We start from the raw sequence: 24,524 nt of genomic DNA, 5'->3' as shown, positions 1-24,524 counted from the left end.
GACATGTGGTACAGGTGAATTGGGTAGGCTAAATTGTCCGTTGTGTATGGGCTAAAGCAACAGTACAAGGAAGCGCCGGAGAAGTGAGGCAACAATAGGAGAAAGTGGCGGCGTCTTTTAAATCTGCGGTGTGAGGACATTTCGGTTTTGCCGGTAAGTTTAATGCAAATAAAAGAAAAAACGGTGAACAAAAAATAACTGTGCAAGCATTGTTTTACATGTATACCCATGACTGCACAGCTGCAGCGCCATCACCCAGCAATATCACTGTCTGAAGGCAGGATAGCAGAGAAGGTAATAAAGTCCTCCAAATAGCAACAATCCCTCGCTGAATCTTTCAAGCAAACATACCCAACTGGTTCCGAGAGACACATAAAATAACAAAGGCAGTGCAGTGTGTTTATTTCTAAAGATTTGCAGACGTTTTTGGTGATGGGAGATGTGGGATTTTGTCATTTTATAAAAGCACTTGATCTGCGTTACAGACTACAGCCTCACATTTTTTCAGCACAGAGATAATTAAGATGGTTTGTTTATAATTACTCAAGTACAAAATGTTAATTTGAAATGGCCAAGTTATCTTTATTAACTTCATATATATGTTAATTTTCAAAGTGTAGGATTTAATGTGTTCCCTAGTTTGTACATGGGCTACCAGCAGCTGTGAGATTTCACTGTTAATTTTTTTATACAATACACTAGGAACTAGTGTACTTTTCTTGGCTTTTAAGTAAAACAAAATGAGTATTGCAATAAATCCTTTTTATTTTTCTCCTTAACCTCTTACTGTTCCTATTGCCTATAGAATATAAAAAAAGCACATGTGTCAAGGCATGAGAACCGAACTGAACTGAAAACCATGTTAAAAAATCGAGGTGTGTATTGAACCGTGGGCTGGTTCAATACATACCTCAGTTTTTTAACACGGTTTTCGGTTCGGTTCGGTTTGGTTCTCATAGCTTGACGTGTTTATATATATATATATATGTGTGTGTGTGTGTGTGTGTGTGTGCGTGTGTGTGTGTGTGTGTGTGTGTGTGTGTGTGTGTGTGTGTGTGTGTGTGTGTGTATGTGTGTGTGTGTGTGTGTGTGTGTGTATGTATGTATGTATGTATATACGCATTTAAACTAAAACATTAAAATTGAAAATCTTTAACATTGTATATTCTTTAAAATAAGATTTTGGTCATCTAGCATTTTTAGAAATAGGAAGATAACTCTTACAATACAAAAAACAACAAACTACAAAATGTAATTTTGGATTTTTCTTCTCTATTAAAATTATTATTTTACATCAATATTTTTTTTCTCAAACATATTCATGTACTCACTTTTGCACAGTGATCTTAAAAAAAATTGTCATTGTATTTTATTAGAAGAGTTTTAGTTTTGACTTTGGCACTGACTAATGTACAGTATATACACAAATATCTTATTTTATACTATCCTATATAAAATATAAATACATAAAAGAGAGACATTTAAAAACATTTAGGTAAGCTTACCTTTCTGTTTGTAGATATACTGTAGCTGCTATTAGTTTGTCTGTTACAGTAATACTAGCTATATATATCTCAAAAATTTTAATAACAATTCTTACAAAGCAAAACTCTTATTCATACACATGTATGCTTCCAACTAGTCTCACAGGGGAAAAAAATGATAAAAATCTGCTATTATTATTGAAGTTAGTTGGTAAAATGGGCAAATAATCCTCTAGACTAAAAGGATCAGGAAGATCAGGCAGGGCTGGCACAGAAATGGCACATGAGCTAAACCATAAGAGCTTTGAATAAATAATTATTACATTTCCATCTGTTCATGGCAGTAATTCATCGTATGGCTCAAGATGACATACAGATAAAGTTCAACAGTAAAAAGTTTGTACTTTTTAGAAAAGGTGTTTCTCACCTTTGTCATCAGAATTTTTGGCCACTTTGTGGACAGCAATCCCTGCAATACTTTTTGTTCTCTTTTAACACACGTGAGTGGGATATAATGGGTATGGCAGAAGGAAATGGAAAGGCAGTTAAACCCGTGGCTGCCATGCCCTTAAGGTTGAACCTCTTCAGAATCAACAGCTGCCATATGAAGCTGGAACTGTGCTCTGCATCCTAATAGCAATGCAGAACTATAAAAATGACCATAGCAAGTGTTCATGAGTGTATTACACTGTTTTATCAGGTTTTCAACATTTAAATATGGTTCAATTTATTAATTAACATAAAAAAACATCTGCCATATGGAGTTATCCCTCAAGGCTGAATAAAATGTGTTGCTTTTTTCTAGTCAGATCACTCCTGATTTGTTCAAGATATATCTCAGAAATATATAAATGCTGTCACTGGGACAAGGCAGTTACATTTTCAAAAGATAGATTGCTCATAAAGGGTCCAAAAAACACAAAAGTGTATTTTTTTGTGATGGCTTTTTGCACCTTCATTTCTGAGAGTGTACATCTAGATTTAACTTTGTTTACATTTTATCCAGGGATGGACTTAACTTTACATTTCCACTGTTGTTGATTCATTCTGAATACGTACCTCAATGTACATTTCTGGAGAGCATCAAATTCATCCCAGGAGCAATGCTTTTTTGCAGTTTTTGTAGTTGCAGTAGTTTGCAGTTTTTACAAATCCACTAGAGTCCACTGTGTACACTTTTTGAGATCTCAAATTTCTGCTCTTCTCACATAAATCCACCAGAAGCTACTGTTAACTAACTGATTGATCAACTCACCCACCCTCCCCCTTTCCCAAACCCAACTGACTCTGTTTTCAAAAGCACATATAGACCACCGCCCACCCCTTTCCATAAACCCAACCAATAGTGTTTTCAAAAGCACTGATTGACTATCCCTCCTCCTTCCTAAACACAACCGACAGTGTTTTCCAAAGAAATCAAAAGCAAATTATTTACTTTATTATTTTTTGGCTTTCGCCCTACCTGCTTTCTGGAACAGGACTCCAATCCCGTCACCACGGTCAACTCTGCAAGTCACATGTTTACCAGTGTACATTGTGAGCCACTGGAGAAACTGGTAACAGTGGAAAAGCCATCCATAAGGAGGTTATCATGCATACCATCCTGTAGCATTCGTGCTAAAGACGAAATGCAGCCATATGTACTTCTGGTTACTTATCTTGTGATCTCCAGAACATAGGGACACGTTTCCAGATTGAGCCTATGTTGCAACAATTAGGGTCGGAGCTGAACTCTGGCAGAACAGCAGCCCCTGTACTAGAGTTACCCATATCTGATGTTAAAGGGTCACGAAACACCAAGACAAATTTTTTGAGCTGTTGAGAGTCGTATATGTGTCCCACACTGCTAAAAACACTATTAGGACACCTATATTTCACTAAAAAGTGTAAATTGGTTGTTTTTGCGTTATTTCAAGCAAATTCGTGCTTCCTGTTTGAAACGAATTTTTAAAGCTGCGTCACGGTCATGACATAATAGCGTTGTATTCCAGCGTGCAGACTGGACGTCTGTGCCAGAGTGAGTCTTATTACGTCTTACAGTGTGATGCATTAGTGCATGAGTAAGGCTTGGTTCAAACCAATCAGCGCGCTCTATTGTGCAACTTCATTAATATTCATTACTGTGTTTACACGACATAGACGCCACGTTGTGTTGGCAAAACAAGCGTGAAGTGTTGCTTTTATAGTCTGCTGCAGTTAAGTTTCGTTTTCATTTTCTCTCTGTGAGAGCTCATCTGGATCACGTGTGGATTAACAGTGTACGCGACGCTCGACAACAATAACTTACGTGTCTAAAGAGGATTATTGTTTACCTGAGAGCTGTTCTCATCTGCAAACGCTGAGATCGGATTCGCTTGTAGTCTCCTCTTAATAAAGATGCGGCTCTAGTTGCTGGTGATTGTCCTGTCTCTACAGATTTGGTAAGTGAGCGACCAGTTCTCTTTGTTTATTCAGTTTGTTCATATCGAACTAAGTTAACTATTGCACCGAGTCACCGAGTGTAAACCGAGTGTAGCATCACAACCAAACTTTAACCTCGTGTAGGGTTTTTACCGCATTTTGTGACCGGAATAACACACACGGCTTTTTGACACTACCTGTCGTGTGCATCTAAGTTTCCAGAAATGCAGAGGGTTTTTTTCTCTCATTCGCCGTGCGATATCAAACATTGCATGAAAAATATGAAAAATGAAAAATAGCAATAGAGCACATCCTCGAATCAAATATCTCGTTTGTCACGAGGGGCATGAATGAATTCCCTGAATGAAAGAGCCAAACTGCAGTTAAAGTCCACCATTTAATAATTTGGCAAATAATTCGACTACAGATGTCCATGTAGGTTAAACACCATCCCTTTCTCCTGTGTGTATTTTGACTGAAACTCGTGCGTGCCCAAATAGACACTCCCACACCCTCCCACTTTAGTTCCTCCGACACTCCCTCCTAAACAGAGCTTGACACGCCCACTTTTCTGACTTTTTCCAAAGTAGAGGTGTGAAAACACCCTGCTGAAACAAGGGGGTTTCATGGCCCTTTAAGGGTGTCCTATCCTGCTCCTGGATAGCATTCTGTATAGGTTATCTGAAACATTTATAGTATAAAAAAAAAAAAACTGGAAGCTGTGGTTGCCAGAAATGTACCATTAAATAGCATAGAAACATTTCAAAACTTAGGGTAAACTGTCATATTATGGTAATTTATGCAATGTTAAAGGTGTTAGTTCACACAGAATTAAAATGGTTCTACTTACTCTTATTTCAACCCCCTTCATCTGTCTTCAGAACACAAATTAAGATATTTTGGGTGAAATCAGAGAGCTCCCTTATCCTCTGTTGACAGTAAGTTTCCTGAAAGTTCAGAAAAAATACATCCCCAAAATAGACCATATGCTTTTAGCAACATAGGCTCAGTCTGAAATCGTCCCCCTATACATTTCTGGAGGTCACGAATTATGTAGCCAGAGGAACGTATGGCTGCATTTCATCTTTAAATTAAATTATATAAGAGAGTATGCAGCTATTCCTTTTCGTATGAACAACTTTCCTGCTAATACCAGTTTGTCCAGTAGCTTGCGATGTTTGACATTGGGACTTGAGAAACAGAGAGGAGTTGACCACAATGACAGGGTTCAAGATTCCAGAAATTAGGTAGGACAAAAACAAAAGCTAAAAATAAATGAGTAAATAACAGGGTGAGGTAAAATCTGAAAATGTGGTAAAATGAGGTGAGGGCTTTTCATTTTCTGGATTGCTTTTGAAAACACTGCGCTTGGGTTTAGATAAGGTGGTAGGCAGGTCAGTCTGTGCTTTTGAACACTATTGGTTGGGTTTAGGGAAGGACCTGGGTGGGTCAGTTGATCAGTCATTCAGTCATTCAATCAGTCTATTTATTGGTCAGTCAGTCAGTCAGTCAACAGTGGCCTCTGGTGGATTTGCATGAGAACAACAGGTGCAAATTGCACTCGCAAGAGAAATTTGAGATCTGGAAAAAAATACACAGCTGCCTCTGGTGAATTCGCGGAAACAAAAACTGCAATGTAGCTCCTGGAACTTATTTGGCCCTCTCCAGAAATGTATATAGCGGTACGGTTTTAAAATGAGCCTAGGTATGCTTTTAGTGATTCATTGGGAATAATATTAAGCTACAATAACAATTTTAGTGCACATAAAACCAAAATAATGACAAAACATTTTGTATTGTTTATTTGACAGTATATTGAGTTCACGAGTCATTAAATTTGTTTTATGCACACACAAAAGTATTCTTATAGCTATCGAAAATGCTGTTAGTAAACTGTTGCCAAATGAACTATGTTAAAACATCTAAACAATCTCCTGAATAATGTTAATAAAACATCATACTGTATAGAAACCTACATATCTAACTAGGTAGCAATTTTTATGTAGCATTTTTACAGATTTGTATCGTTATAATAATGGACAATTTTTTACAGAGCAACACTTGCCTGGAAATTTCTGAGTTGGATACATGATATATTTATTGAGCTTTAGAGCAGGAATGTTCAAATCAGCACCACTGTCCAATAGAGTTTTCCTCCTGCCTTAATAAAGCCCTACAGGTTTGAGCTAATGAAGGTCTTCAGACATACTCAAATGATCCAGTGTTTTCGAGGTAAAATGTCCAGAACACTGGTCACCCTATCTGCTTCCCCTGCTTTAGAAAAAGAATGGACTTCACTTTGAGTTGACATTTTGTTTTAAAGTCTCAATAAATCATTTGATGGGGTCACAGCTGTCTGAATCCTCTTCGTCTTGACCCTCTCAGATCTGTGGACTCTGTGTTTTGTGTCAAAAAGTCTAGCGGGTCCATGGTTCTTTTGGATCACACATTTCACCCATGAGAGAGCAAGACTGCCCAGTGCCTCTGGCAAAGTACAGACCCAATGAATAACTCAGGTCGAGGTAACAGGTCCGGTCACTCTCTTTTATTCCTCCTGAAGTTTAGCTGCACTGACAGCAAAGGCCGTGGAATAATGACAAGGTCATACATTATATATTTGTATCATGCTGGATCTATAAATACAAATCTTAACAAACAGGCTTAAAATTATTTATTTGTTTGTTTTAAGGTTTTTCTAAGAACGCCTGGCTCATATTTAGGATTCAACACCATTTGTCTTCTAATATAATATCTTGTCTAGAGTCAGTAGGAGTTTTCACAGAAAATTGTATTGTATATGATTGCATATGAACCAATTGGAGGATATCACACATGCGTTCTGCATGCACTGTATCACACACTCAGATCTGGGAAGCTTGGACAATTTTCAGTGTACCAGGGTGCATTTTCCCTCAGGCTTTTCCATTAGGTAGTAATACGGACTAATTATATGAACTAGCCTGCAGGCCAGTATCCCAAGAACTTAATTTTTTTTTCTACTGGGCCATTTTCCAAGTCAAGTCGAGTCATCTAATTTCTATAGCGTTTTTACAATGTGGACTGTGTCAAAGTGTCTTAACACAGATGGAGGAAAGAGAATTATAAAGTCAAAACAATACTCTGGATTGTGGAAACATTCATTCATTCATTTTTTTTTTCAGCTTAGTCCCTTTATTTATCCAGAGTCGCCACAGCGGAATGAACCACAAACTTATCCAGCACGTTTTTACGCAGTGGAGCCGCAACCCATCTCTGGGAAAGATTGTGTAAACATTCCAGCATATTAGGCATGCAGGGGAGTTGTGGTAGAAGACAAGTGTACTTAAATTAAAACCGATTTACTTCACTTTAATACAAATCTCATTGTTGAAGGATGATCCACTAAGGGTGCTTTCAAATCTTTGGTTCGGTTTATTTGGTCCAGACCAAGGGCAACAAGTATTAGTATTTTTATGCCATTTTCGGGTCCTTTTTCACATCACACTGATTGCTTTGGTCTGAACCAGTTAAAAAGAACCAAAATGCAGTCATGTGACAAAATCCTCATTACTCATTGGCCAGATGTTATTAAGCATATTTCCTAAACTGCTTTTCAATTGGTCAGAACTAGCGTGAAGGGAAAATGCCAATGGAACTCCCGCAAGTAAACAAACAAGCAGACACAAAAGGTCGCTTTTGACTATGGAGGGACTACTCCACTGGCTGATTGAATCCCTGGACATGGTATACTATATAGTTTGTATACATCACTTTAGACAAATTGTACATTTCGAGATGAAGCTTGGCTGTAGCGCATCGCACGTCACTTCAGGAGGAGGACTGAATTAATTTAGCTAAACTGTGACATGGTCATCTTCCAGAAATATTGCCAACGATTAATCATCTCTCTCTTTCTCTCTCTCTCTCTCTGTTTAAAAATGTTGGTAAAGCGCTGTCAACAAATATTTTTCCTCCACACCCCATAAGTTGAGACAGCGCATCAGACTACGGCAGCTGGATTAGTCCAAAAAGGCGCAGTACTTTTTGCAGTTGGGTCTGTTTTAGTTTGAATCATGTTCTCCTCACAAACAAATCACTGCAGGGTTCATTTAAAAGTGCACCAAGATCACCTCTTCAAGGAAGTCTCTGTATGCTTTTTGCCTGCTTTTGGTGCGCACTCGAGTGTGATTGCTACATTCACACCAGCCCAAACGAACTGCACCAAGAAGGAAAATTAACTCTAATGCGATCCAACCAAACTAAACAGGGTGTGAAAACACCCTAAAAAGCAACTCTGTCAGCCCCAACCAAGCAAGCCAGAGGCAACAGTAGCAAGAAACCAGCTAATTAACAGAACTAGAAAACAAACCTTGGGAGAAACCAAGCTCCATCATGATGACTAGTCCTTCTGTGGCCAGATGTAAGGCAGAGCAGAGGCAGAGCAGCAGTCTAAGAGGTTGGAGGGATTAAGAACTATAAGCATCTGTCATGGTGAAGGTGCAGGTCCAAGTAATTCACCGGGCAGGTTTTTAGATCAGTGCTTTCCAAACCTGTTCCTGGAGGCACACCAACAGCACATATTTCGGTTTACTTCGTTATCTGCCCCATTCATTTCAGGTTTGGAGTCTCTTCTAATGTTCTGATGTGTTGATTCAGTTGTGTTTGATTAGGGAGAGGTTGAAAATGTGTACTGTCATTGGGTGATGAGCAAATCGTACTAAATTGTACGAATTAGATTGTACAAATTCATACGAATTAGCCACTAAATCAAAAAGTTATGAATTGCCGTAAGATTGTGTTGACTTGGCAGTGCAAGCATCAGGGCCGGAGTGGGACTCTTTTTCAGCCCTGGAGTTTCAAGACTTAGACCAGCCCACCTCAGTTCACCATTGACTATTTATATACTATTTAAGTGGTTAATTTTGCCTGGCCAATTCCAAAGTTCTTTGAAGAGGCCACATATTCATTGAATAAATTATCAAAAATTATAATCAAAAAATATGATGATTATTCCTTTCAACCTGCTGTACTCGATGCACTCTAGGAGTTGACGGCACTAATAAGGTGGAACCTACATATAACACACACATGCAGTATCTCCACAATAGACGTCCAACGTTCTCCAGTCTCCAGAGCCTATAGACTGCAGCTCTGCACAGGAAGTTTGGGCAGAGGTGAAATGTTCGTGCCAAACTGAGCCTAATTTCCCTCAAGGATTTTTTCCTTCACTTTCGTCAATTGGTAAAGCTTGTTTCTCGTCACTGGCTTGCTTGGTTTGGGACTTGTGGGAATGCACATCGATGGATTTGCTCTTCAGTGTTTGGACTTTCAGCAGTAAAAATTAAACCACACTAAACTGAACTAAACTAAACTGAACTTCTACTCTGAAAACTGAACTGACACAGTTTCAATTCACTAGAAATTCTATGTTAAGCTGCTTTGACACAATCTACATTATAAAAGCGCTATAGAATTAAAGATGAATTGAGCTGAAATGAATATAAGGTGGACTGAAATGTACATTTATTCTTATATTAAATAGACAAAAACCACACCACACTTATGAGAACAACAGTCACAGTAAATAAAGTTTTATATAAAAAAATATAGGAAAAAAAAAACAATTTTCATTTGCTGAAAATGTTTTGTTTACAGCTTTTACATTTTTATATGTAAGCTAATTTGGAGCAAAATCAGAGTAAATAAATATGGATGAATCTGTGAATGTTAGTTGAGTTCTATTTAAATCTTCAAACAGAAATGTAACACAATTTGTGAATGCCTCTCAATGTGTAAGGTTAGAACTATGCAAGACAGCCAGAAATAAGTTAAGAATACAATCAAAACGATAGACAACTTTCTGATGATTACTGGTGTTTCTTTCCTCTTCCCATTTCATTACAAACAACAATTATCTATGTTTATTTGGAAATGCACAACACAAAGAACACACCTATTGAAGGATTACCTCATGGAAACCAAAGCACTGTTTCCATGAAGTGGAGTAATAGTCATTTGTTTAGCAGGATAAGAAGCAGTGTGTATTTGCAAGGTGTAGCATTAAAACATTGTAGAAGGTGTGGTCTAGTTTCATTCTACGGAAGCCTTGAACCGCAGGGGGGGGGGGGATCTTGGTGGTGAACATTCATTCTGAAGAAAACATTATGCATTTCTTTACACTGTGAACAACATATTTTGATTTATGTATTTTGTGTGGGTGTCCAAACTCGGTCCTGGAGTGCCAGTGTCCTGGAGAGTTTAGCTCAGGGGTGGGCAAACTCTGTCCTGGAGGGCAGGTGCCCTGCATAGTTTAGCCCCAGCACTAATCAAACACACCCGAACATTCTAATCAGTGTCTTCAAGATCACTATAAGCAGGTGTCTGTGATTAGAGTTGGAGCTAAACTCTGCCGGACACCGGCCCTCCAAGACAGAGTTTGCCCACCCCTGGTTTAGCTCCAACCCTAATCAAACACACCTAAACCTCTTTCTAGGTCAGAAACACCTAGCTCTTTCTAGGTCAGGGGTGTCAAAACTCTGAGGGCCGGTGTCCGGGATAGTTTAGCTTTAACTTGCTTCAACACAGCTGCCAGGAACTTTCTAGTTTATCTAGCACACAGGTGTCAAACTCAATTCCTGGAGGGCTGAAGCCCTGCCCAGTTTAGTTCCAACCCTGCTCCAACACACTTACCTGTAGGTTTTAAACAAGCCTGAAGGACTCAATTAGTTTGATCAGGTGTGTTTAATTAGGGTTGGAACTAAACTGTGCACAGCTGCGGCCCTTTTGGTACTGAGTTTGGCACCTGTGTGCTAGATAAACTAGAAAGTTCCTGGCAGCTGTGTCTAGCAAGAGTTTGATTAGCTTGTTCAGGTGTGTTTGATTAGGGTTGGAGCTAACCTCTCCAGGACATCGGCCCTCCAGGACCGAGTTTGGACACCCCTGACCTAGAAAGAGCTTAGCTGCATCCCAAATGGCACACTATACACGATGCACTCATGCACTATGTACTTATGCACTTACACACTCAACAGGATAGTATATGTATGTAGTGTCGTCCCAAATGGCACACTAATGTTTTTTTACTAAGCGGAAATTCAAACCGTTTCCCTGATGATGTCTGATGGTTGCCAAATTTTAAATAATACAAATAATACCTGCCGTGGCGAGGCAGTGGCGCAGTGGGTAGCACGTTCGCCTCACAGCAAGAAGGTCGCTGGGTTGCTGGTTTAAACCCCGGCTCAGTTGGCGTTTCTGTGTGGAGTTTGCATGTTCTCCATGCCTTCGCGTGGGTTTCCTCTGGGTGCTCCGGTTTCCCCCACAGTCCAAAGACATGTGGTACAGGTGAATTGAGTTGGCTAAATTGTCCGTAGTGTATGAGATTGTGTGTGGATGTTTCCCAGAGATGGGTTGCGGCTGGAAGGGCATCCGCTGCATAAAAATTTGCTGGATAAGTTGGCGGTACGTTCCGCTGTGGCGACCCCGGATTAATAAAGGGACTAAGCCGGCATGAAAATGAATGAATACCTGCCGTGAGTATTGCCACATTCACCATTGGGAGGCGCTATAATCACTCTTGTAGGAGAATTTTGCTTTTACCATCCAAAATGAATAAAGTTATTCAACATGTGCGGTCGATTGCTCCGCCCCTTCCGCTACGTAAGCAAACCTGCGGTCGATGAGTGCGTGAAGTGTCCATCATTACACACTTCATTTTAGTGGCTGAATGAGTTCAGCATCCGGGTTATTAAAGTGCACTTATTATTTTTAGAGTTTTCAGTGTGAACGCACTAATTACACTATTTATACCTTAAAATGGCATAGAATAGTGCCTAAGTATGCGATTTGGGACGCAGCTCTTGATTAGTTGGTTTAGGTGCATTTGATTAGGGTTAGAGCTAAACTCTCCAGGATACTGGCCCTTTAGGACTGAGTTCGGACACCCCTGTAGGCTACTTAAAACCAGTAGTTAAACCACCATTAGCATACTGTAACCAATTGGTTCCTCCATTGATTTAAAAAATAAAAACAGACCCACTTCTCCATCTTTATCGGTTTCAGCTCAGAGAAGTTTAAGATGACTTGGTACAAATGGCAGAAAAATCATAAATTCAATAGTAATATGTATTAATGGTATATAATTGACCAACAGGTGGCGCATTTATCAACCTGATGCTGCCATTCAAATCATTGATATTTTATGAAAAAGGTTTTATTTTCTGATACAAAACCCATCATTTTTCCAGTAATCAGATTCAGATTCAACGACAAACATACATAACATTGCATTAACATGTTCTTTTGGTCACTGAGTTCAGAAACATGGAGTTTAAATCAAATGCATGACACTTAACGTCAAACCAGTGTTACAAAGCAGTGCACTTTATTTAAATTCATATATTTCTTTAAACACAGGAATATAAAGTATTACGTCAACCACTCGTGTGGATGCATTTTTACATACAAATATTAATTTATAACAACAGCATGGCGTATCTTCATATCACCATAGCATGGCTATAGCATGATTCATTTTGTTGTTCCAGCTTTTCTTGAATCAATAGTTGAAAGACTTGAAATAAGATCATTCATGTCCAACAGTGAATACTAATTCTTAAGCATTATGGAGTCACATCTGATGTGGTTGTCGCCATTTTCTCTGTGGTTTTATGATCAGCACCTACTGCTTCAGCAACACATGTAAAACCTTGTGCCCTATAACAACAACAACAAAAAAACAAACACAAGTAAATATGTAGGATTGTTTCTTAATATAAATGGGAAAATAAAACAGTGGTGTGCTCACTTCAGAAGATCATCCAGTTCTCTTTTGATCTTGTTGACCACCGGCGGCCCCTGGTAGACTAGAGCTGTGTACAGCTGCACCAGAGAAGCTCCCGCACGGATCTTATCCATGGCATCCTGACCGCTGGCCACTCCTCCCACTCCAACAATTGGCAGCTTTCCTACAAACTCACACAGACATTTATTTCCTTATTAACCACATTCACTTTCTATCAGTCCAAACACCCAAAAACAGATAAGTAAAATAAGACTTGAAGAATTGAATGGTACCTTGTGTTAATGTGTACATCTCTCGCACTGTCTGAGTGGAAAGCTCTTTAAGAGGTTGACCACTGAGTCCCCCAGTCTCAACTCTATTGGGGTCTTTTAGAGTGTCTGGCCTGGAAACAGTGGTGTTGGAAACCATTACACCATCAACACCAACCTAGGAAAAAATAAGCATTAGCTGAAACATTAACATGGCAGTATTCTAAATGACCCAGTCATAGCTATGTCAATTATATGGTAGCCTGACCTCCATGATGACCTCAGCTATGTCTTGCTTGTCCTGTGTAGTAAGATCTGGGGCAATTTTCACCAGCACCGGCGGTCGATTCTCGATTCGCAATGAATCACGCTCTTTAACCACCTGACATCAACAACAAAACAAAACAAAATGAAAGTGTAAGTCTAGTCCCGGGCGATGCAGTGGCGCCGTAGGTAGAGCTGTCGCCTCACAGCAAGAAGGTCGCTGGTTCAAACCTCGGCTCAGTTGGCGTTTCTGTGTGGAGTTTGCATGTTCTCCCTGCCTTCGTGTGGGTTTCCTCCGGGTGCTCCGGTTTCCCCCACAGTCCACCTGCGGTACAGGTGAATTGGGTAGGCTAAATTGTCCGTAGTGTATGAGTGTGTGTGTGAATGTTTCCCAGAGATGGGTTACGGCTGGAAGGGCATCCGCTGAGTAAAAACTTGCTGGATAAGTTGGCGGTTCATTCCGCTGTGGCGACCCCGGATTATTAAAGGGACTAAGCCGACAAGAAAATGAATGAATGAAGTCTAGTCCCAAAACTATTGCCAATATAGTGTGTATGTGTGTGTGTGTGTGTGTGTGTGTGTGTGTGTGTGTGTGTGTGTGTGTGTGTGTGTGTGTGTGTGTGTGTGTGTGTGTGTGTGTGTGTGTGTCTGTGTGTGCGTGCGTGCGTGCGTGCGTAATATTAAACAAGTAGCACAGTGATTAGCCAAGCTGTTATACAGCCATATTGCAGTGTTGCAAGTATGATACTACATTTATATAACTGTTATATAACAAGGTGTATATGTCTGGCTCTCAAATCTGATTGGCTGATAGCAGTGCAACATTCAGCAATATTAGCACTCGTACAGCCCCCTCACCCTTCTGTATTACTCCGCCCACATATAGTGACAGCAGATCAATAAACTCATTACAGTTTTAGAAATATTGCAGCTGTTGGACAACAATGTACTTTTGAGGCTTTTTCAGTTGAGATTGCAACTATGTAGTTTATTTATCAGGATAGTGCCTATTATAAATAATTATAATTTCGGAGAGACTGCAACAGAGAAATACTAGGAAATCTCTGTAGACTGATTTAGCCACTTTAAACACTAGCCACTTTAAATACTAGCTCTAAAATGACTTTTGTAAAGGTGCAATTGTTTCTGCTGTTCTGACGTCAGCTGCAGATATGAATGAGTGGCAGAATAAAGTAGTTCCTCATACAAGAGTTTTTAAACTCATGTTTGATTTTCTTTTTTATATACACACAATTATGCCATCAAACTGTTGTATAAACACAAAAGTGTTGAATCATTAGATAAGATATTTATTTTCTGTTAAATTTTATTAATTTAATTTAATTAGTTTTTAAATAGAGCGGAGGTCTTCACACTGTAATTTTATTTGTTAGAGTTAAATGTGTTTAGATAAAGAAAGAAAAAAGACAAAAAAATGAACTGATCACAGTTAACTGATCACATTAAAATTAAAAATTTGAGACAGGCTGCATCGGTAAACAGTATCCTAATAAAAATGTAATAAAAATAAGCACTCAACAAATTAATCCGTCTTGACGGTCTCTAGTAAAGGCATTATCTACACACAATATGAATTCCCAATAAAAATAAAAATATTACAGAAAGAAAATACTATTTATGAAAATAGCAGACAAATCCAAATGCCCAATGCAAGTGGGCTGCGTTCCAGACCAGTTCAGCTGAATGACATATAATGTCTCCAACATCGCCTGTAGCCCTTTAAGCAACTAGATAGCAACCGTCTTCTTATACAAGCATAACCGATTTTAAAAATCAAGAGTGTGATGTAACTGATGTGTTTTATGTCATAGAATAAAACGATAAAGTATCTTGAGTTTTTGGGTGCCGCAAAAAAGCAATTTAACCGAAATCCCAGGCAAAAAAAAAAACATTGACTTTGGGACGAGGGAACCGGAACTGCTCAAATGCTAACTCGCTTCTGGGTTTTGGCATACAAATTGACGTCATTTGTTCCTCCACTCTATACTGTAGAGCAAAAAGGATAAAGATGGATAAATTTGTGGCAATATCTAGACTATTTATTCTTCAAGTGATCCTGTGTATTTAATAAGCATAACATAAATTTAAAATGCAATTCTTATTGACCTAGCCTTTATCATTGTATAGAATACTATAAAGTAGTATGATTTATTCCTAATTCTGTGAAATGAAACCATGACCATGATTTTAAACATTCGACTGATGTTAAAAAGTGAATTTAGGTCAAAGTATTTCACTAAATCTGTTTGTAAACAGGTTTATAAATGCAAAACTACCATAGTAAATCAATGCACAGACCAATTGTAGGTTTTTCATTATTAATATGATAAGTCGATTTTTTTTTAATTGTGGGCAGAATTTTTACCGGTATTTTGCAAACAATATTGTACATTTCTAGTAAATAACAATAATAAAAAAAATCTAGAGTAATATAAAATGGCTTTAAACTTCTCTAGACTAGCCATAATCAAAAAAACACATTTTTTTAATGAAAAAAAGACTTTATTCAGACTAATAAAACAGCTGTGTATACAAATATTTAAAAACACCAAAATTAGTTTGCATATCACTTCTTTATTACTATGTTACTTTCATGATGTATTTTGAGACCATGCAAGAATTTGACACATTTCTTTGTGTGATTTTTTTAACAAAGCACAGCTGGGTGGTATGTCTACATATAGAATCATAGAACTAGTTATGAACACGAACCATTTTTCTGTTTTATGGAAGTTGAGGGCAGCTACTAGGTCTGTAAACAATGAAGAAATGTTTTATCTCTCAATATGCATTAAATACCTTGTCCAGAAGGTGGCGCAGTTCTTCCTTGCCCTGTAGATCTCGAAGGCCAGGAGTGTTGGGGCTGCTCACGTTTACTACAAGGTAGTCAGCAAGAGGACCCAGTGTCCGTACTCCTTCCACATAATCCGACACTGCATCTGGCGAAAGCTTGTTCTTTCCAAGATTGATGCCAAGAGGTTTGCCTGCTGATATTGAACATGAGTGTAGATACAGTCTAGAATGACTTTCCTGGCACAGCCACTTAGATGTATTCAAATAAGTAGTAAAAATCACTGAATGTCCCTTATTTACAAAGCATTAATGGAAATTGTTATGTAAAGACTTTAACAGTGTTGAGTGAAAATACAAAAAGAAAACTCATCCCCAGTTTACACTGTTGCCTTCAAAATAAGTGGGACCAAAACAAATACTTACCTTTTGTTAGCTCTGATTGAACATGCTCTCTGGCTTTTAACCTTTCATGTACTGCAGAAAGGCCACAACTGTTGAATCCATATCTGAAATATACACACACACATCATTATGGGTACACTAAAGGAAACACACTACACAAAGGTTTAATATTTCACATTTATCAAAAAAAGAGTTAACATTTCAGTGACACAGGCCTTGTTTCTGGGCAATACTAAGATCTAAATATCTCAGAGTTTGATAATCATAAAAAGTATCTGATCACTGTATTATGACATCAAAACAATAGCGGTTTAATAGGGGAATATTTAATTAGTGGACTAGAATAATTTTTTTTATGACTTGTCAGTGTGAATGGCTAACATATTCTGTCTGGGTTGAGTACTGACCAAATGCATCTAGTCTATGGGGGTCTTTTAATGCTAAAAATGATCACACATTCGAAGCCATCCTTCATGGCCAAAGCACAATGTAAGCCAAGTGTTGAGATGCTGCAGTATAATATGGAGGTTCTTGGTTTAAGATCTCAAGCATTTTGAAATAGAAAGTCCAGACTTAAATTTTCAAATGCCGTGCAGCATTTGACATTCAAAACCTGCAGCATGGACAAATGCCATTCATTTACTTCATCTGGACTCCACCCTTGTTTGAATATCTGTGAAGACTCTTCACAGAGCCCTGTCTGGCAATATTGGTCTTCAACTAATATTAATGCGATTTTTTTAGCGTTTAATATTATAACATTTTAGCAAATTTAACTGACAAAAAATATCTCTTTTATATATCACTTTAAAAACCACAATTAGAAATTTGTATTAAGTTCAAGCACACTAAAAAAAACTAAAGGGTATTAGGTTGTTTTTTTCTTCTCTTTCTACTTTCAGCATGGATAAAAAAAACACGTCTAACAGGTTCTGTAAACTGTCAATATGTCTGTCATACATATACATAAATATAAATATAGCTAGACAGACAGACAGACAGACAGACAGATAGACAGACAAATGGATAGACGCACAGAGTATGAGTGACTGCCAAGTTTCCTTTGGAAGGAGCTGGCTCATCTGCAGCTCATTTGCATATACTCCATGGTGAACATAAACAGTATTTTGTGTGACTGAGACATGCTAATACCATCTAACTCCAGCTATCTCCAGCTTGGATTACTGAAACAGCTTAAGCAGCACTTTTACAAGAAAAATAAAAACAGATTTGCTTATGTTCTGTGCATGATATGCAACTAATTTGCAACTCAAAAACATTAGAGCTGTTAAAAGACAAATATTATTACAACATATTGTATATTCTATAAGTAAAAAAAGTAGTCCCTTTTAAGAAACGCATACACTTATTGTTAGATTGTCTAATTAATTTACCAGATAAAGTGAAACTCAAACAATCACACTTTACAATAAGAGGCCTTAAGTTAATTTTAGTTATTGTAGTTGCAATCATAGATGCACAACAAACAATACTTTTCCCAGCATTTATTAATCATAGTTCAACATTTAGTAAGGCATAAATTAAAAGTCAAAATGATGCTTGTTAAGTTAGGGATGAAGTTCATTCTTATTGTCATTCTAACCTAACTCATCGGTTGTCAGAACAGAAGAAAGCCAGAAAGTCTTGTCAGTTGTGTAAGTCTGATTTTCTTTATTCTGGGAAAACAGCTGTCCTGAATGATGCTTAACCTGCTTACCACATGGCTGCTAATTCTTTAATTGCACAAAAGGTTGATAGAAACGAAAACAGCTGAATGGAGCATTCACTAAACTGCACATTATTTAGTCACAAGATGGTGGTAATCAGTCAAAAATGCCCAGCTGACCAAAATGAAACGGGTTGAATGGAGCCTATACTTAACAACGTAATAACTAATGTTACCAAAGGTAATATTTACAGTAATAAATGCATAGTTCATTGTTTCTTTATGAAATAAACACATTAACATTAACTAATGGAACCTTATTGCAAAGAAATAAAGGCCAATATACTAAAAAAAACAACAAAAACAAAAAGTTTGGAAAACACTATTCAGGTTTATAATGTGAAGCAAATCTTTTAAAAATTTGCAACAAAACTTTTAAATCCCAAATTGCAATTTATGTGCTTTCCATTTAGTTGTTAAAGCAACTGACTTTTGTATTGGTAAACTAGTAACCAACAGTAAAGAAGGCAAGCATAATGGATAGAAGCATTATATGTAATGTTCGGTTAGTCTGTTCATTTTGGCAACTCGAAGTAACACCATGGTATGCTCTCTCTTAGTGAAAATTTGGTCATACCTGTTAATAACAGCCTGGTCTGACTCCAGTCTGAACACACGTGGTTTTGGGTTTCCATCCTGTGGTTTTGGTGTGACAGTTCCCACCTCCACGAAACCAAAGCCAAGTCTATAGAGGCCATCCACTGCCTCACCGTGCTTGTCAAAGCCTGCTGCCATACCAACTGGGTTCTGGAACTTACGACCCATCACATGCACTTCCTAATGGCAATAAATGTTAAAAGAAAATCAATCATTTATTCATTCATTCATTCATTCATTCATTTTCTTGTCGGCATAGTCCCTTTATTAATTTGGGGGTCGTCACAGCAGAATGAACCACCAACTTATCCAGCAAGTTTTTTACGCAGTGGATGCCCTTCCAGCCGCAACCCATCTCTGGGAAAAATTCACAGACACATTCACACACACACTCATACACTACGGACAATTTAGCTTACCCAATTCACCTGTACCGCATGTCTTTGGACTGTGGGGGAAACCAGAGCACCCGGAGGAAACCCACGTGAGGCAGGGAGAACATGCAAACTCCACACAGAAACGCCAACAGTGATGTTCTAAGGCACAGTGATGTTTTAAGCTTTATATTTGTGTTAAATAAATCCCCGCTCTCTTATCGAGATGCTGTGACTGTCCGGGGCTATCCAGAGCTGCTATCAAGAGTTGAAGAAGAGCAAAATATTTTAATAGCCTTGCATGTATTTAGGCCTTTTTAAATACAAGAACTGAAAGTTCTGTGTTTTTGATAATATTGGAAGTTCACTAAAACCTGGCTGGAAATATTAATGAAGTAAATATTTTTAACCTATTTAATAATATAATTTTTTTCTTAAATAGGCCTAGTTATTGCATTAAACAGTAGTTTATTTCCTTTTAGTAAAGTAGTAGATTTAAAGTTGTGCATTTCTTCTTGCAACATCTTGCATCAAATATAGCCTACGCTTCAAAAATTTTTTCTTTGTTGAGACATGTTGAATTCTTAAATTGCACTGTTAGTCATTTATTTAAACTTGTTTAATCCATTGTTTTCTGTAAAGCTGCCTCTGACCATTACATGTACACACTAAATGGTTATAAGAGATGTGTTTAAGGGATTATATGTAATATCCTTCATTTATTCTCCTAGGAAAGGAGACATCTTCACTTAAGTATCATACTTGGAGGGAAAATGCGCTTTAGGCATTTTAAAGCTTGAAGCATTATACTTCTGAATGTTCCCAATGCAGCGTCTGTGGATGGGACACTAAATTTTACATGATTGTTTCTTCTGACTGCCACTATGCCTGACACAATTGTTCACCTGATTTTTAAGTGATAAAAATGCCATGGTTCTCTTGTTAGTTGAGCTAATTGGAATGCAAAACTATGTCCCATCCACTGCTAAGTGTATTCAACTATAAAAACTTCCACTGCTAAACCCCCCCAAAAAAACAGGTCTAGAATTATTGGGAAAAGCATTATACAAATAAACTTAACTTTAAAAATTGGAAATAATTGTGCAGCATTGACAGCTATTTTTAAAATTATGCACTGTAGCAGTCTATCACTAAGATTACTCACTGACCAGTGAGGTCGGGTCCTTATAGTTGTTGCGAGGCACAAGTCCAAGACCAATCAATCGGACAGCCATGAGATGAGCCGTCTCTCCTCCCACAAACCTCTGCAGAACTGGCATGAGTGCACTGGCATAAAAACACTCATCCCCTGAGGCTGTGAGGTATCCCAGGAACAGTGCACTGCCACATCCTATGATCTTTACAGCATCTTTCGCCTGTTTCTGCAAAGATCAAAAGAGGACACTTGAGTAACAAGAGTCTTTTTAGTTTCTTCTCTAATCCATTACCTGCTTAACTAAGACAGTGCTCTAAACTCGGATTTAAAAAGTTAATTCATTCATTCATTTATTCATTCATTTTCAGCTTAGTCGCTTTATTAATCCAGGGTCGCCACAGCAAAAAGGAACCGCCAACATATCCAGCATGTTTCTACGCAGCGGATGCCCTTCCAGCCGCAACCTATCTCCGGGAAATATCCACACACACTCATACACTACCGACAATTTAGCTTATTCAATTCACCTACACCACGTGTCTTTGGACTGTGGGAAAACCGGAGCACCCGGAAGAAACCCACGTGAACACAGGGAGAATATGCAATCTCCACACAAAAATGCTAACTGACCCAGCCGGTGTTCGAACCAACGACCTGCTTGCTGTGAGGCGATCGTGCTACTGTGCAAGTTGCAAGTTGTCATAGGTAATTTAGTCTCTAAGCCCTCATTAAAAATGTCCATTAATCCCTATACCAAGTTAAAATGCTTTTAAAATTTAGCCTTTAGTACAGAAAACGACTTATTCTGACCTTTAATTAAAATAATTTAAAAGGGATAGTTAACATAAAAGATTGAGATAAAGTTGGTTTTATATTCACACACTCAGTGGCAACTTGTGACATACTCTCTATGTTGTTTACCATGGTACTTTGAATATTCAATCTGAAATCACATGCAAGCATGACTTGAAAACAACATTGGCACTATTTACTTGACTGTGAACATTGTTATACTTTGATAGTCATTGGCTGCTAATATGATTTCTCAATTTAGAACTTGAAAGAATATGTTTATGAAATGATATTAGGAAAAAGTCTGAATGTGGGAATATAGGACCAACTTTACCTCATTACATAAAAGTAAAAATTTACTCCCCCTCAAGTGGTTCCAAACCTTTATGATGTTTTTATTGTTCTGTTGAAAACAAAAGAATGTATTTTGAAGAAACTTGAAAACGTGCAACCTTTGATAATCCATAGAAGTAAAAATATTCATACAAATTTTATCAGTGGTTACTAGTCTTCAGCTTTCCTCAATATAGCATATTTTATCTTCAACTGAAAAAAGAAAGTCAAATAGGTTTGTAACAAGTGAAGGAAAAGTAAATGACAGAATTTTTATTTTTGGGTAAACTAGTCCTTTAAGATAAGGAGTATTTTGCAGGCAGCGACAATCAATCTCTCTCATTCTCAGATCATTTTGCTATCTGAATACAATTTCACCAGATAACTGAATATCTCTATTTGAAAATAATTGATCATGTTAGATGGATTGTTATGATTCTGCAGTAGGAGTGCATCTCCACAAAATCTAATAAACACTCTATAAACCTTTTGGGGTCCACCCCCGACACATTTTAATTGTGGTCTGTGATATTTGCAGTGCATTTCTGTATTTGCACGTTGTCAGTATTTTCACGCATAACAATCTATACATACAAGAAAAAGACACGATTAAAATAAAGTGTTTTATTATATCCAGAGTCTAACAGTATTCAAGTACAGTAATGGAATGATAAAAATAAAAGTAATACAAAAAATGGAATGGTTGTTAAAGTAAAATGTTGAAATTCTTATGACTGAATGCTTTAAAGGTCATTATACAATTACAGGCCTCAAAAACACAAGCAATTAATGATCTATAATCCAAGCTCAACGTTGCATATGTCCTGCGATGTGACGAAGGATCACAATGCAATATCGATGCTAAAATGATATTGTGCAGCCCCAGTTTCAATTGTACAAAAAAAAACTTTTGTTTATCATGATTGATAATTTATCAATTTATTTATTGATTATTTATTTATTTATTAATCTATAACATAAATAGATCTAAATAAATATATTTATAACTAGGGCTGGGTGATTAATCGAAATCTAATCGAAATCAACATTTGGAACCAATATTCGCAAAAATTTTTCCTGGTCGATTTTTTTCAATTACTTTCCCTAAGGTTGTGGTCACGTGACCCCGCTCTGTTTGTTACCTTCATGTTACTTTGCACTACATTGATGATTGACGAAGCTGCGCCTGATATGTCTTGAGACGGCATATTTTCATCAAAATTATTATTTAAATTAAACTATTTGCTTAAAGAAGATGCAATAAATGCACCGTTTAAAATATTATTCACAGAATATGCAAGAGGTATTTTATTTAGAAGAGATACTGCTTATTTTCTACTTTAATAATGAAAAATATTAAAAATACCTTATTTTGTTTCCAAAAGTGCAAGTTATTTTTACATTTTTATAGGAAACAAATGAATGTTGGTTTTAGGCAATGTGTGTTTTGATTTCAGTTGTTCAGCATTGATGTTTGATAAATAATCATAGGTAGTAGATAGTGTGTTACCTTCAATTGTTTTAAAATCAAGTAATGCCCCCTTTCTTCAAAAATCTCTCACTGGTAATATGTGAGCATATTTACTGTACAAAACCTGTCTGTGAACTATGAGGGCAAAAAAAAAATAATAATAATCGTTCATTAATCATAATCGAGTTAAAATGTTCAATTAATGGAGATTTTGATTTTAGGCCAAATCGCCCAGCTCTAATAAGAACCAAAACACATCCAAGACACAAAAAATTAATATTTTAAATGACCACAAAGCCTACTGAAATTAATGAATGAACAGAATCAACCTTAGGTAAACAATGTTTCCATTGGTGTTTGAAATAGGTCCGTAAGCTTATATTAGATGGATTTTAGTGCAGATAAACTGCATATACAACAGACTATGCAACCTAAATTGGGGTAAAGCTGGTTTTATATTCACACATTCAGGCATTCTCTTAAGTAATAAAGTTTCAAGAAAAGTATTCTTTGCAAACTCCAAATAGGTGAAATCATATTAGCAAGCAGTGACTACCAAAATACAACATTGTTCTATGTCAATTAAATAGTGTTAATGTCTTAATCCATATTTACATACCATTACAGACTGAATATTTAAATTGGTGTGATAAACAATATAGTTTGGGGTAAAGTAGGTTAGATATTCGCACATTAGTTCATTTTAATGTTTACCACGCTATTTGAATAGAGTCTGAAATAGCATGCAAGGATGACTTCAAAACAATATTAGCACTATGCAATTGACTGTGAACAATGTTGTACTTTGATAGTCATTGACTGCTAATATTGCACTATATAAAATTGGCAAACAATACTTTTCTGAAATTATATTAGTAGTAGTAAGCAGAAAGTCTGAATGTGTGAATATAAAACCAGCTTTACTTCTATACAATATAGAGTGTGTGTCACAAGTTGTCACTCAACAAATGCGTGAATATAACTTTGAATATTCGATTGAGGTAAAGTTGGTTTTATATTCACACATTCGTTCAGTGACAGCTCCATGCATTGTTTACCATTTTACTTTGAATATCTGAAATCACATGCAAGTATGACTTTAAAACAACATTTGCACTATTTATTTGACTGTGAACAATGCTATACTTTGAAGATTGTTGACTGCTAATGTGATTTTACTATTTAGAATTTCTAATTAATGTTTTTCTGAGATTATATTATTGAGAAAGACTGAATGTGCGACTATAAAACCAACTTTACCTTAATGTATATTCGATCTGAAATCACATGAAGTGTCACTTCAAAAAAATACCCTTCTAAAATGATATTATAAGGGGGAAATTCGAGATGTCTGAATATAAAACCAACTCTACCTCATTGCAAGCTATACCAACACTTCAAAATATTCAAAATAAAATACAATCAACAGATATTTTATAACCATAACTTAGTATTTAACAAAGCCGATTCAAACTGCTGAGAGATAAAGCTAAGAGAGCTGTAAACACATGTTCTGCTTGAGCTGAAGACGATTTTTTAAACACAAATTTTATCAAAGAACAGCGGCACATCGCTAATTCACCTTCAGCCGTCCCGCCATGTGTGTTGTTATCCAACTCTATCCAAACAACATGCAGCGCTTCGTTTTTCACTTCCTGAACGAACTCTCGCGAGAACAACATCA

The 24,524-nt window shown here is 37.1% G+C and overlaps 2 protein-coding genes across 5 annotated transcripts in view; one reads left to right on the top strand and one right to left on the bottom strand.

Annotated features, from left to right (window-relative positions):
• csnk2a2a (casein kinase 2, alpha prime polypeptide a) overlaps window positions 1-24,524 on the top strand; it is a 471,730-nt gene that overhangs the window by 212,060 nt on the left and 235,146 nt on the right. The gene's annotated exons all lie outside the window — the stretch shown is intronic.
• On the bottom strand, window positions 12,222-24,523 carry dhodh (dihydroorotate dehydrogenase). 4 transcript variants are annotated; one of them, XR_015494720.1, is made up of 9 exons: window positions 24,423-24,463; window positions 20,258-20,470; window positions 18,695-18,894; window positions 16,413-16,495; window positions 15,996-16,183; window positions 13,180-13,293; window positions 12,936-13,089; window positions 12,667-12,833; window positions 12,222-12,575 (listed from the first exon to the last, which is right to left on the bottom strand). XR_015494720.1 is itself a non-coding variant. In XM_087259260.1 (9 exons), exons 1-9 carry the CDS (start codon window positions 24,438-24,440, stop codon window positions 12,482-12,484), a joined length of 1,221 nt encoding a protein of 406 aa, XP_087115386.1. In that variant the 5' UTR covers window positions 24,441-24,463; the 3' UTR covers window positions 12,222-12,481.

Source organism: Danio rerio, chromosome 7 (assembly GCF_052040795.2).
Source record: "Danio rerio strain M-AB ecotype USA chromosome 7, GRCz13ab, whole genome shotgun sequence".
Classification (NCBI taxonomy): domain Eukaryota; kingdom Metazoa; phylum Chordata; class Actinopteri; order Cypriniformes; family Danionidae; genus Danio; species Danio rerio.
This window is presented reverse-complemented; position numbering and strand designations above follow the sequence as displayed.